This window comes from Miniopterus natalensis, chromosome 9 (assembly GCF_054644295.1).
Source record: "Miniopterus natalensis isolate mMinNat1 chromosome 9, mMinNat1.hap1, whole genome shotgun sequence".
Classification (NCBI taxonomy): domain Eukaryota; kingdom Metazoa; phylum Chordata; class Mammalia; order Chiroptera; family Miniopteridae; genus Miniopterus; species Miniopterus natalensis.
Window position 1 is genome coordinate 41,857,462 of NC_142089.1, and position 15,164 is coordinate 41,872,625.

At 44.6% G+C, this 15,164-nt stretch overlaps 1 protein-coding gene across 1 annotated transcript in view; it reads right to left on the minus strand.

Moving 5' to 3' along the window:
* Window positions 1-15,164, minus strand: part of WLS (Wnt ligand secretion mediator) — a 98,189-nt gene that overhangs the window by 31,489 nt on the left and 51,536 nt on the right. The window contains exon 3 of the mRNA XM_087820510.1: window positions 3,707-3,831. Within this exon, the coding sequence (XP_087676636.1) occupies window positions 3,707-3,831 (125 nt within the window). The remainder of the gene's footprint in view (window positions 1-3,706; window positions 3,832-15,164) is intronic.

Sequence of the window (15,164 nt, forward strand, 5' to 3'; positions counted from 1 at the left end):
AACTTTATTTAGTCTAATGCCACTGACTTGATTATACAATGTGCCCATGATGCCTAAAGTAACAGTATTGGGTTGAGGGCATGGGTCTTCCAAGTCCAGCTTCCAGCTCTGATGGGAAAGAGGTTACTTGAGTACAGCAGGAAGAAAGGAATGACACTGCCTTAGGCCTCAGACATGCCTGAAGGCAGGCATTGTGCTGTGATAATGGAAGGCAATGAACTCCAAGCCTGGAGACTTACTTTCTAGCCGTGACCTTGCTCCTTGCTGGGTACCTTGTGATGGTCATCTACCTCTTTTGGCCTCACTTTCCTCACAAGTAAAACAAGAAGGTAAAATAGGAGAGGATAATGCTACCAATCCATGAGACAAATCTATCTAAGTTTAAGAAATTATACACACTGGATTCTGGGATCCTGGTCTGGCCTATCTGCCTCCAAGACAAACTCACGTATCCTATTGGGGACTTTTCCTCATGCACAGAAGTTTGCCTCTGCCAGTATTTAGGGCATTTAGACAGAAAGACACTCCTTCCTCTCTCTGCTTTCTCCCATCCCCCTCAGCCCTCCCCCAACTCCTGCATGAGACTGATTAATTAGGACAAATTACAGCAGGTGGCAACTTGACTTTTTTTTTTTTTTAAACTTCACAATCCACCAGGGACTAAAAAGCTTTAAAGCAATTTCTCATTTAATCTTCAGACTCAAGACTAAATTTTACTGCAATCAAAAAGTATAGATTTGATGATTCATTTCCTTCACACTTTTCAAGGTTTAATATCTTGAAAAAGTATAGATTTGATGATTCATTTCATGTGTTGAAAGGGATCAACACATCCTAAAGATAATTAAGCAACCAACATTGAGGAGCAGTTGCAGGCTTCTTAATGACTTCCCCCTCACTCTGCTTCTCAGTGCCCTCCAAGTGTGTAAGTAAGGTGAGAAATGACTTTTCCCTTTTCTGAGGATGAAATTCCATATCCCGAAGCTTTATATCCTTTAGCTTAGATATCCAACCAGTCTCACCTCTGAACGATGCAGGCAACTTGCTGTGACAGCTAGAAAGTTTTTAATTAATTTTCATTGCACACAAAGATCTGAAAATGTTAGATATTTCTCTCTCCTGCTACCTCTAGTTTCTCTCTACCATTCATTTTTACCCACCGATTGCCCCCAACGGCCTACCCAAACAATTCCAGATGGCTTTTTGTTGGGGGGGGTGGGGTTATATTTGGCACTTAGCAAAGGGTCCAGGGCAGTGGCTCTCAAACTTTCTCAAGCTTAAGAAAAGAAACTGAAATCCTCTTAAGCCTGGTGGTATGGCTCAATGGTTAAGCATCGACCTATGATCCAGGAGATCAGGGTGTGATTCCTGGTCAGGGCACATGCCCCAGCTGTGGGCTCAATCCCCAGCAGGGGGCATGCAGGAGGCAGCCAATCAATGACTGTCATCATTGATGTTTCTCTCTCTCTCCCTTCCTCTCTCTGAAGTCAATAAAGGTATATTTTAAAAAAGTTGAGAAAAAAAAAAGAAATCCTCTTAAAACACAGATTCCTTGCCCCTACACTCTGAGATTTTTGATGCAGTAGGTTTTTGGGAATCTGCATTTCCTACAAGCTCTCAGGTGATGCTGTAGCTGTTGATTCTCAGACCATACTTTCTGTAGCTCTGGTCTAGGAAACCTGGGAGAAGAGACTTAATAAATGTCAGGTACCCCAATAGGTGCTTATGCTCATGAAAGTCCTAGTGGCCCATCTGATTAACATCCCCTTTCATTCTCAAACATGTCCCAGACTAGATGTTAAATGAAAGGGCATCCTGCTTATGTTCACTATCTCATCTAGTCCTTATAAAGACTCCCACAGCAGGCATTATTATTTCATCTTGCAGAAGAAAAACTGACGCTCAGACAGATTACGTTTGAGTAAAGTCATGCAGACAGTAAGTGATACAGATGCTGTAGGCAGTTAGACAGACGTGAGCAGAGCAAGGATGATGGGCCGGGTACAGAAGGTCACCAGGGTGGAAAGCCCCAGGTGCCTAGCAAGGGATAATTATAGGGCGGGACCTCATGCCCAGGGTGACCTTTCCTCCCCTAGCAGTAAGTTTGCCTAAGGTCCTGCGGACAGTAAGTGATACAGCCTGGAACTGAAGACAAGTATGTTTTGCTCCAAATCCATGCTTTTAACTTATGTTAATGCTGTGAACCTGCCCCATCTTAGTCCTCTTGAGGGTAGGATGGGCAGGGCGGGGGCATGGGACTCAGAGGCTTCAACCTGCGGTTCTTACCATTCCACGCGGAGCCCCAACTTCATAGTTATAGGCAAAAGCAAAGATAGGAAAGGCCAACGCTAGGAGAGGAGAGGAGAGGAACTCAATCAAACAATGGAGTGGGTACTAAGAAGCTGTCCAAATCCTTCAGGAGGAACTGATCTGGAGATGTCACATGACAAATGACATACTCAAGAATGTGCTCCTGCCTGGCCAGGAAAACTCAATGTGCTCTTGCCTGGCCAGGTGGCTCAGCGGTTGAGCATCGACCCAGGATCCGGTTCGATTCCTGGTCAGGGCACATGCCCGGGTTTCAGGCTTGATCCCCAGCAGGGGGCGTGTAGGAGGCAGCCGATCAATGACGATTCTCTCATCATTGATGTTTCTCTCTCTCTCCCTCTCCCTTCCACTCTCTGGAATCAATAAAGACATATATATAAAAAAAAAGAACATGCTTCTGTAGTCTACACTTTCACACACTTCACACAAAGAAAGCGAGAGTCTTTCTGTACCTGAAGGGCCATCAGAGATCACCTACTGATGATGGTGCACCATGTCAACACCCCTTGAGCAATGTGAATAACCATGAGTAACAGTAACTATGGCTCCATTTCACCTTCACAGAGACTTTCAAGAGCAGGTGGTAAGTAGGGCTGAGGGTGAGGGGTCAGAATGCCAGGGAGATGTGTATGAGGGCAGCACTTGGCTTTTGTAAGGGACCTCCAGCTAATTCTTATTTGGTCCTTTAACCATCAAATCCCACTATCCTCAGGTCACTGAGTCCATCTTTGGGCCTTTGCCCCAAAGAAAATGTCTCCCTATTTTTTTTTTCTTTTTTTAAAAATATATCTTTATCTCCTGGATCCTAGGTCGATGCTCAACCGCTGAGTCACGCCCGGCCAGGCTCTCCCTATTTTCAATGCAGGATAGTAAGCTCTCTCCCATGGGTAGTTAAATGAGTCCTCCTGGAAGAACCAGAGTAGGGAGTCTTAAAGATGGTCTAGAAGACTGAGGTCCTCTTCTTGTCTGTGGTCACTGGGATTTTTAGTCTTCATACCTGCACATTAACTTTGGCAGCAAAGAGCTGCCTAAGAAACAGAAACATAGACATAGCATTGATCCACTATCAACAGATTCTCACACCTTAAAGTAACTTAGCAACATTCTTCAGACACATTCAGCTATTAACCAAAGAATAAAGAATTTATTTTTATGGAAGTATTTCACAGAAACTAAATAACGTCAGACAGACATTCCTTCTATGCTTCCCTCCTTTGCAGGGACATGAAATATCTACATGGCCCTCTACTAAGACAAAGGATACTAAGAAATGCATGCTAAGAAATAAGGAACATGTCTGTTAATTGTAAAGCAAATCTTCCCACGTAGCTAGAAACCAAATAAAAACTCCATCAACTTAGACACCAAGGAATCCTACCTTGGGGGATGTGAAGGTACATTTGAGTTTCCGGGGCACTCTCTCATGGGCCATTTCAGTCCATTCGGCAAACATATCATCACGGTAAGCCAGGGAAACATCCATAGAAACTTCTGCATTTTCTTCTGCAAGAGAAAGTACTCACAATTCAGAAATGGCTTTGGACACAGTTCAAAAATTCTTATAGGCTCTGCCGCAGAAACCAACAGGACAAAAGAAATATATTAGTGCCTATCAAATCCCAAATCTGAAATTCCAAACCTGAAGACTTAATCATAGGGCGAATGTCCAGCAGGGCGTTGGGTCCCCTTCTGTAACTGCCACTCTCTCTGAGGCAGCTCAGATGGTCCTGCTCTGACAAGTTCAGCATTTGTCCTCCTATAACTTGCACCACTGATCCTAGGTCTGCCCGCAGGAGTCACATGGAAGGTGAGGTCCTTCTTTCACAGAAGTGCGTTAGGTCCTGAAAGCCATACCTCACCTGCCTGTATTTTCTCTCCTCCCTCTTCCCTCAGAAACATGATTTTTCCACCCCTCTCAGAGACATTATTCAAGTACTTTTAGCGCTTCCTTCTGGACATACTCGTCTGAAAGCACCCTTGCTAACATTACCCCCAATAGGTCTCAAATATATGATCTGCTACTTCTCTAAAATGTAAAACCCCTTCTTCATATTGTGTACAATGTTAATCTAAAAGATGAAGGGTCCTCCCTGCCACCCCGGCAAAATTAATGACATACACAGGTAGGAATACATTAAAGAGCACATAACTGTACAAATGAATGTTCACAGGTTCTTCCATATCAGTAAGGACCATGAATAGGTTTAACTCACCACAGAACTCGTTAAGGAGTTTAGATTAATAAAAATTGCATCTGTTTTGTACTATGTTAAACAAGTTCAAGAACAAAGGGGTTGTAAGGGGAATACAAAAAGCACAGGAGACATTTCCAAATGATTGGAGAGCCAGCGCCCACTGGGGCTGAGACTCCCCTCAATTCTATGCTCTGGAATCTGAATACACAGAGGTCACAGGGGAACTGATAAGAATAGCTGCCGTCTGGAAATTTAGGGCTTTTCTACCACCGGCCCAGTGTGGCGTCAGGTCAATTTGACAGTGTTGTAAATCCCAGCTTCTCTGAAAAAGTCCAGGAAGAGAAAGAAATGATGCACAGAAGAAGAGATCTGAGGTCATTCTGTTGTAGATGAAATCCTCCCAGAACACTGGAGTCTCTATCAGTATTTAAACCTCAAACATGGTGAACTGGCTACCTGTGTCTTCCTCTTCCTCCTGAAATCACACACATACACACAACAGAAAAGGAAAGCAAAGGCTATTAATTCCCAAAGGGAAAAACTGTAGATAAATGAGTGGGCCAGAGATTTCAACAAAATTTCTTACAGATGAAAAATAGATATAGTAGGGTTTCCTGACAGCCACAGTGACAGGCACAGCCTAAACTCCCAGAGAAGGGGTATTCTGGGAAAGTGAGCCAACTTGTCCAATAGACCCCCAGGCCATTCTGAACTTGAAAGCACCAGATGTGGCAGAAGACAGAGGTGAGGCCTGGTGCTGACAACAGGGTGACTGGGAAGGTCTGTACACAGGATCGCTGGACCCCCAGTTCTCCTACATCTTCCCGTCACCCCACAGTCCGAGGGGAGACTCTGGACTTGAGGACACCAGGCAATGCAGAGAGCCAGAGCTGAAAATGGGGAAGTCTGTAGAAGAAACTGTGGGATGCCCAGCGGGACAGAAGCAATGCTTTATGTTTGCTTATCTGCTAGGTTAGCGGCTACAACTGCTCTTTGCTGGGCAGCTTCAGTGCTCAATAGAAAGAATTGGCCAGAGCTTCAGTACTAGGCACCAAGAGGTGTCTGTTTTATTTCTAACTAGGATTAGAAATTGGGGCTTTCAATCTGTTGAAAGCGTACTTCCAGAATCATAATTGCTCAAGAATACAAATCTGAAAAGCTGTAAAAGAAGTTATCAATTCACAATTTGGGCTTCTTGGAGCACTAGGGTTCAGAGCAGCAACGGCTTTAGCCACAGGCAGGAGGGGCCCTTCATGTGGGCCCCACACTTATAAAAGGTCCAGCTCTGTCTGGCCCTTTTCCAGTTGTCCCCTTGCTCACAGGATGAGAAAACACTAGAGAAGGGGACATGCCCCCCCAGAGCCTAACCCACCCCCCTACTTCTAGACCAAGCTCTAGGAACTTGGGACCCCAGAATATCCTACCTAGATAGCTCTGAGTCTACATCCACAGCTGGGTTGGAGGGGACCCCTTCCCCACATCTGGCCTCTGAGGGGGAATTACACAAGCATGTGTGCACCCCTGGACTCAGGAGTGGTCAAAGGCTGCTGTTTGTAAGAGGCTGTAAAAAGAGGTTGTGCTTGGAGGTTGGGGTATCCACACACAAGCACACAAGACCCCTCTCTATACAGGATGGATCCAGGGGAAGGGACAAAAGGTGTCTAGGGGCCCACACTCCCTGGTCAGTCACATTTTGGCACAGAATTCCAATGAATCCAAGAATCCTAAATTCAAACCTGGTCTTCCAGTCCATTATGAAGGCAATTTTGTTACAACTGGATAATAGAACTTATCGTAACAATTTGTTGGCCTTACTCATCACTTTTAAATATTTAGATATGTGGCAGCCATACCTTCATAGGTGCTCTTGCCCTGGGCCCCACAAATATTAGGGATGGGCCTGATTCAGAACAGGGGCCTCAGAGGAGCTAGACAGATTTGCCTCCTGGCCTGCTCCCAGCGTTGTTACTCCCATCTGCTGGGAATCCCCAAACGGTTTTAAAATGTGCTTGAAAAACAAAAATTTAAAACACTGTTTTCATGTACAACTTCTCCCTATGAAGCCCCTGTGACTTCCTTGCTTTCATTTAAATCACCTAATTTAATTTTCCCAACAACTCTATTAAATGGGCATGGGTATTTCCTTTTGATTACGGAATAAACTAAGGTCCTCAGATATTAAGTAACTTAAAAGTCATAATGATTGTTGGTACATGAGAGAACTATTTTAAAATTGTCTTAAAAGACAGTCATCTTTTTTGTATTGCTTCAAGAAAACTGGCTAACTTGTGCTGAAAGAAGCCCCTCAAACTAGTCACAGAATATGTATATATATGTCTTTTTTTTTTTTTTTAATTCCTCATCTGAGGATATTTTTTCCATCACTTTTCAGAGAGAATGGGAGAGAGAAATATTGATGTGAAAGAGACACGTTGATTGGTTGCTGCACATGCCCCGACCTGGGCCGGGGATCAAGCCTACAACTGAGGTATGTGCCTTCAGTCCACAGGCTAATGCTCCAACCACTAAGCCAAACCAGCTAGGGCTGAATATATGTCTTTAATAAAAACTTACAGTCCTCACAGCCATCCTATGAAGAAGAGATTATATAAATTGCCCAAGATACTAAAAATACACAGTAATACACTGCAGTAATAGCAATACAATGGCAGAGGTGGGAATTAAACCTTGATCTGGATCAGCCCAGAGCCCCACTACCCTCCACTACCTTTGTTGGGAGAAACAAGCAGAATTCAAAAGAAACTTAACAGTTGAATCAATCACACTGTGTGCAAGGGGCCATTCAACTCTGACAAAACACCCTTTGCAGATTTCTATAGGAGAGAAAATATGCAGTGTTCCTGGGAAGCTGCAAACATGGCCCCTCATGTATCTGGAATTCCCTAATCTGAGCTTTGATGGGGAGAACTGCTGAAACCTACACAGCACCATTGCAGAAAATGAACTGGAGAAGCATGATGTGATCCAAACAGCAAGGAGCTGGGAGCCTGGGGACACCTGGGTTCATGCTGTGGTTCTGCCCTGAACTACAGGTATTGTCAGGAACAGGTTTGCATGGGGACTAAGCCCCGTCTGCTGGTGGCAGCTGCTTTTAGCTCTGGTCCATATACATCACGAGGCAGTAAAGGTTGTTCTTACCAGACTGAGTGATGTTTCATAATAGCTCTAATTCGCTAAAAACAAAAACTAAACTAAAACAAAATGAAACGCAATCTCTGTGCAGGTTAGCTAACAAAACCTGAGGCAACCTCCTGAGTCACTCTGTGGAGAGGACACTTCTCACACTATCCCCAGACCACCATTCCTTCCTCTCCATTCCACCATTGAGGGAAGTTTCTGATACTGTTCATGAACTTGATCACACGCTCTGCCTAATCCACACACATCACCTACTTACTTCCTAGGTAGTTTGAGGCAGGTGTTAGCATTCCTGTTTGTGAGGCGGAGAAGACAAGGCTTGAAAGTCACACCCCTAGAAACACTGGACTCAAGCTTCTAGTGCTTCATGGCCTACAGTTTTACAGCCTTTTCCTGTCTTTCATGGGGTCCTTATAAACAGAAACCACAGGGAGAATAGCCAGTTCGAGTGACCCACCAGCCCTCCTTCACCGGATGTTGCAATATCATTCCAGGACAAACACTTAGGTTCCTTATCTGTTGGAATAAGACTTGCCTTCTAGGATTTCGTGATCACTAACTTAATTACTGCATCAAAAATTCTTAGAGCAGTGCAGAAAACATAAAAAATTAGCGATTATTATCATTTTATTAGGGACGTGAAACTCTCATACTTACCTTTAGCTCAAAATAATTACCAGGTTCCAGAAACATGGAAATTTCCACTATACACCCCTATCCAAACCTGGAACATAAAACTCGGAAACAGGAAAGCACTGGGCCAAGGAACCCAGCAAAGCTGCGAAGTCAGACACCTGAACCATTTTCTCTCCTGCCTCCAATGGACTTGGAAATGAAGTTCAGCTTTAATGACTATGTTGCATATAATAAAACACCAGTTTCATGACTCCTGGGATACTGTGTGGGTAATACTCCCCTCCCCTGCATCACCACCCCCGGAGATTATGAAAGTGAAGGATCCAATTTGGACTGCCTGAGAGAATGGCAGGAAGGCCAAGGCTACCTCTGGCACCTGGAGAACCTTCCCTATAAAATAAGGACACTGGTTATACCAGTTCCATGGTGGAAAGCTGTAAGGTGTCAGCATAGGGCATTTATAGATTTGAAATGCACGGTTTTCCACAAAATACCAGACCAGTGGCTTTGCTATACTGTGGGCTGTCTAAGCTTCACTTTTCTTAAATGGCTTTGGAGACACATTTTGGTTGGGTGGAAAATTCATTCTGAATACTGGGAAGGGAGGTGTGGAAAGGCATTGTGGTTCTTCACACTTACTATTTCCATCCTGTTATGGGGGCGGTGCTCCAACATGAGGAAACCTGCACTCCAGAGTTCTGTAGGAACAGACCCAGATGGCAGAGTATCATTCCAGGTGGCAAGACCTGTGCCCTTCCATATTAGGAAGCACCAATCATATCCTTAGGAAGCATTTATCTCTGTACAACTGCTCTGCCCTGCATGAGAAAAGCCTTTGCCCATCAGTTTTCGGAAGACAAGTGGAAAGTTAGAGGAGAGCAAGTCCTTTGAATGAGCCAATAAATGATAGGGAGACAAATAGCTAGGAAAAAGTCTGAGCACCCCCATGAAATTAGGGCAGCTGCTGAATGTAAGCATGGCCCCTGGGGGCAGGGAGTGGATAGAATGAAGTGATGAAAGATGAGGCTTCATTGAAGAAGTCATCAATATGCTTGTAACTTACACTTTAAAAAAAATTGTTTTCAATTACATTTGTTTTTTAAATTTTATTTAAAAAATATTTGTATCTTATTGATTTCAGAGAGAGGAAGGGAGAGGAAGAAAGAGATAGAAACATCAATGAGAGAGTCATTGATAAGGCTGCCTCGTGCACGCCCCCCCACTGGGGATTGAGCCCGCAACACAGGTATGTGCCCAGATCTGGAATCGAACCACGATTTCCTGGATCATAGGTCGACACTCAACCTCTGAGCCATGCTGGCTGAGCTGCAGTTACAGTTTACATTCAATATTATTTTGTACAGTATTAGTTTCAGGTGTTACTCAGCCTGAATGAAATCTTAACATTTATGACAGCAAGGATGGATCTAGAGGGTATTACGCTAAGTGAAATAAGCCAGTCTCATACTTTTTGAAATGGGCATTTGTCAGCTAGAACAGTACAAAGAGTTTGGGGCCATAGAGATCTGTTTTTGAATCTTATCTTTATGTCTTTCTAGCTAAGTGACCTTGAATAAGTCTCAGATTCCACCTCTGCAAGATAGAAATAGTGAGGCCAACTTCCCAAGGCTGTTGACAGGACCACTTGGCACATAGGCACTTAAAAATACTAGTTCCCTTTCCATCCAGTCCCATGATGGTTAAGTTATATTGTTGACCAATTAACTGGAAATAATGGGGAAAAGGGGGAGGATAAGAGGGGAAAAAAGAATTATTTTATGGTTGTCAAAGGTTCTCTGAGAAACCTTGATTTTCCTGGGCCCTTGCCCTAGGGTAAAAAAAACTGAAGAGGTTTTGAAAGCTCATATGCATTCCTACATTCCATAGGGGAGCCTGTCAGTCCCCAGGGTTTGTTTGGGTAACCTCTGAAGGAGGACACCCAGACCAGCCTCCTCACAGCCTCCAGCAGACATATAATCTGGAGTTATTTATGCCACGGTTCCTTCCTCAATCAAAAACTCTCTGACCTGGCTTGTATTTTCTTGATGCTTTTAATTAAGGAAATAACAAAACAAACCCTGTCCTCTATCCATGGTTAGGTCTGGCAAAAATGGACTCAGCTAATTATAAATTTGGCCCTGGTTGTTTTCTTAAGATGCCCTACAGTGTGAGCAGTTATGAAAATGAATTGAGTACAATTATTTCGCAAACCAGCCTAACAGTTTAGCTCACATTACCTCTCTCGTTTGTCCCCATCACATCAAGCATTTGCATTGTGGAGAAATATTTTCCCCATGTAAGAAGAGCTTTTTCTAAGCATCATCAAAATGGTCCCTTGCTATGTTCTGAAGCAATACCTCTTAGGCAAAGTCAGCTGTGTGTAATAAAATACCAGCCTATGAAACATGATTAGGATGGGGGGAACATGCCTCACATCCGGCCCTTTGCAAAGTGATATCTCAGTTAGAAAACATTCACTTATCCTATTGTACCCTACTGGACTGCTAAAGGCTATTCATTTGGACAAGGAGCTGGGACATCAATTGTTCCATAAGCAAATGAATCTGAAGTACCACAGAATATAGAAAAACTACATCTGTAGGTGCTCAACAGGTTAGAGAATAGCTCTCTCCCCTTTTAACTCAGCATACTTGCTTTGAGGGTGTCTCATCTGCTCCTGGGATGCCAGCCACCTTCTCAGGTTCAAGCTTTCCTCCTAAATTTCAAATTTCCATGCTCACTTCCCATTAGGTGTCTCTACTGTATGTCCATGGTTCAGAAAGCCAACTCCCGTTTTGTCAATTTTCTTTGCTCATAACATCTTAAAGATGAACCTCCCCAACCCCGCACTACCTCTTGTTTAAGGCCACCATCATCTCGGGCCTAGAAGCCTTTATATTGTCCTCAGTCGAATGCAGAAACTCTTTCAGTGTGATAAAAGACTAAGACTTGGCTCCCGGTGCTAACCTGGCTCCCAGGTTCATATCTCACGAACCCCTTCCTAGTCCAGTCACCGAGGCTGGTCCCCTTAAATGTGGCCCACCATTGCCTCCAGCCATGGGAGATGGGGAAGAGCTCAGGCTCTGGAGAGAGACAGCGTGGGCCACTTGGTGCTTGTGCAACAGTGGGCAAGTCACTGAACTTCTCTGCCTATAGAATGGGGATAACAGTAATGCCCATCTCCTATGGTTCTGAGAATCAAATGAGATAACATGCGAATCACTCAGCACAGCCCTGGCATACAGTAAGCGCCCAGTAAATGCTGACTGCTATTTTAATGTTGCTATTCAAGGTTACCTACCCTTGGTGCACTCAGGGTCCCTGCTAACACTCCAAGGTTTTTAAAGGTACCCATGTTGTGAGGTTGAATTACCAAAGGGCTTCTTTTCTTCTGGGCTGCAGACAGTGCTTGGCACCCCCACCTGTGCTAAACTAATGCCTTTTCATTCCAGAATTCTGCAGATTCACTCCCACCTTCCCTCACCCCCGAAAACTCGACGAAGTGCCCCTACTCTTGCTCCCACAGCATGCTGTGCGTCCAGCACTGTGACACTTACCCTACTGGAGGGCAACTACCTGCTACTGACCTGGATCTCTCTCCCTGTCCACCTCCCACTGGGATGGAGAGGGTGCTGAAAGCCAGGGACTGCCTCAGCCTTGTTCACAGCTGTATCATCCATGGCTTTATTGTTCACAGCAAAGTGGGGAAAGTGGGCATATACATAAATAAGTATAATTCCATGTGGGTAGTGCATAGAAATACACTTTATTAGAAATACATATAAAGTGCACAGTCAGCACAAAGTTGCCCAGAGGGCTAGGTACGGAGACAAGGAATGCCGCATGGACTAGATGACCTTCCAGCTCACCTCGCCCAGAAAAGGTGATGGTCCACTGTGATCCCAGTGAGTAAGAGTTCACTAGGTCACAAAGAAGGAGAAGGAATTACAGGCAGAGGAAGCCACATGGACAAAAAGTCATGGAAGCTGAAAATAGCATCGTGTCGTCAGGGAGAAGGGGTGGAGAGAATAGGCAAGGCTGGAGAGCAGGAAGGTGTAATGACAAAGGGAAGACGCTTGCTCCGAATGTTGCAGCATTTTATTTAGAAGAATGTTTGAGCAAGGAGATCTGGAAGCTCTGTGAGAGGCAGACTGGGATTTGGGGTTGGGAACAGAGATCTGGATGAAACTGGGCCCGTCGCACTTACAGTTCTCAGCATGTTTAAGGTTATTTAATCTCATGGAAAATATCACCTTGTCTGATTTCCAAGGAATTAGAACTCAACAATTAACCAGTCTTTTCCTAACAATGCTGGAACATTCAGAACTATCCAGGCCAGCAAGTGTTAAAACATCGGGGAAACAAATGTGGCAGCAGCTCTTTCCTATTTGACCATAATCAACATAAATGTGGAGAGAAAACAATCTTGACAGCCAAGGGAGGAAAACACACAGTGGTTGCTTTGCTTCCTCCCCAGGATATGGTCAGTGCACAGCGCATTTAGAATAGCTAATCTGATGGTTACGAAAATCTACCTGTCTCTCTCTCTCCCCACCCCCTCCTTCCTCCCTTCCTCCCTCCCTCCCTCTCCGAATGCAATTAGAGAAGAGAGCTTCATTCACACAGAATCTAAAAATAGATGATGGCAGAGTTCACAGACTGACAGCTGCATTCTCATACAGTAACCAGCAAGCGAAAGGGATGGCTAATTGAACTTAACAGCTTCCAAAACAAACAGTGCAGGAGGAGTCCAGGATGAAGGGAAAACACAAAGGTCACTTCTTCAAAGACCTGGAAGAGGAACGGGGGTCATTCTGTGGATTCTGTGGCAGTTTATCAGTCCTCCCAAATCCTGATGAAACTGGTTGAGTATTTTGCCCAGATCTGCCCAGAGTCCTTTACACAAGAGTTTTGGCAGATGAAGCTGCTGAAGGAATCCAAGCAAGTCAGGCAGAAGGGCCAGGACTTGCCCTTGTAACTTCTTCAGACACCACCTGGATACCCAGAAGCTGAGATTTCTCGATAAGATAAATGAGCACTTTTTCCCCCTTCACCATATCTAGATTACACTCTGCTTAGCCCCGGGCAGAAAAAAAGGTTGTTCAGGAAATAAACATGCATCATTAAAGGGGAGAAACCAGGTGTCTAAAAGGAGTGACCCATTTCTTCCTCTCCTCAGCCTGCCCTGCCCAGGATTACAGTTGGGCTTCAAAAGAAACAAGGGAATGCTTGTGGACAGGAAGCAGATCCTCTCTGCAGCTCTCCCACAGATCTGTGTAGGCTCTCGGGGCTGCTGCCAGCCAGCTAAATGTCAGATCGCTGCACCCCAGCATTCCCGCACACACTCCCTCTATCGCCCTGGTGACTAAGCTGTTTCAACAGCTGTGTTATTGCTGGAGTCAGGCCAGTGTTACTCACACAGAGTATTTGTTTGGTAGGGCTTACAAGGGGAATGACAGCACTCAGCTTTGGGGGTTCCATTTGCAGATCAGGTCCTCCCCTTGATCCATCAGCCAGGCATTCCCTGGACCCCAGCTCTGGCAAGCACTGGGACAATATTGGGCTCCCTTCCAGGTTTCCAAAAGATAGACAGATTCATAATCCCACAAAGAGGGTGCAGAAGGCATGTGTGTCTGTGTGAGAGTGAGAAGGGATCATAATCAAAAACCATGACTCCCGGTTGAGCCCCGAAAACCTTCACTGCCACTCCCTCAGTACAAGCCACCCTCACTAGCAGGAGTGTTAAGCCCTTTCCCTTCTCCCTCTTCTCTCTCTGGCCATCTCCTTCAGTCTTTTCCTTGAAAGAATGTCTCTTTCCTTTTGGGTCGTATTGGCACCCCCTCTGCTTCTGTTGGTGTCTCCATGCATCTCCATAAACTTGCCCCTGAATGCTAAGTCTGGGCAGTGTCCTGGCTGCTCCTCCCTTAGCCAGTGGCCCTCCCCTCCGTCATCACATTGCTTATGATCATTTATGCTCCTATCACTTACGAAGCAAGATGGGCCTGTTGGCTTGTTCATCTCCCCCATATTTCCATGTCGCTAGTCTCTTTCTTAGCATAGTAGGCATTCCATTACTAACTGCTGAACAAACCAGCTCAACTCCCTTTACATTGAGCAGTGATGGGAGAAGGGAAAAGGCATTGCACCTGTCACCCTTTTTTTCCTGTTGACAGGATTAATTTCTATTTCTAGTCCATGATAAGCTGCATCCACCTAAGGGCCCTACCAGCTTGCTCTCCCTCCTAAGTTCTCACCCAAAGCAATAGGGCTACATTTTCTTAATATTGAAGAGATCATAGAAACATACGTTTCTTATGAAGAGGGTCTTGTATTTTAAAAATAAATAAAACAATGATCCTTAACACCTCCAATTTTTGAGTCCCTACTATGTGCAGACATTTTCAGCCACACATAGATGCCAGCCAGATATAAATGATCATCTATAAGCACAAAATGAGGAAACCGAGGCCCACAGTCACACTGCTCCTGTGAGAGGGAGGTAAAATATGAACTCAGGTTTGCCTGACTTCACAGCTCCAGTTCTTTCCCATCATGTCCTGAGTTAGGAAACCTGTTTCTTGCTCTAGGAAAGCCACTAATTAGCTGCACAGTTTAAGTAGGTTGGCTTTACATATTGTATTCTTTCTTTAGATACGAAAGTTGAATCCTATGACGACTAAGGTCCTTCTAGTTCCAACAGTTCATGAATGTAGAAATCTAAACTGCTACCAGCTATTTAACTGCCTTCTACACATGAGGCACTATGGCAAAAACAAAGCACAATAAAACAATTTCTGCCCTCAGGGCACTTACAATAGAGGTGGAGTGATAAGGGATGAAAACTTC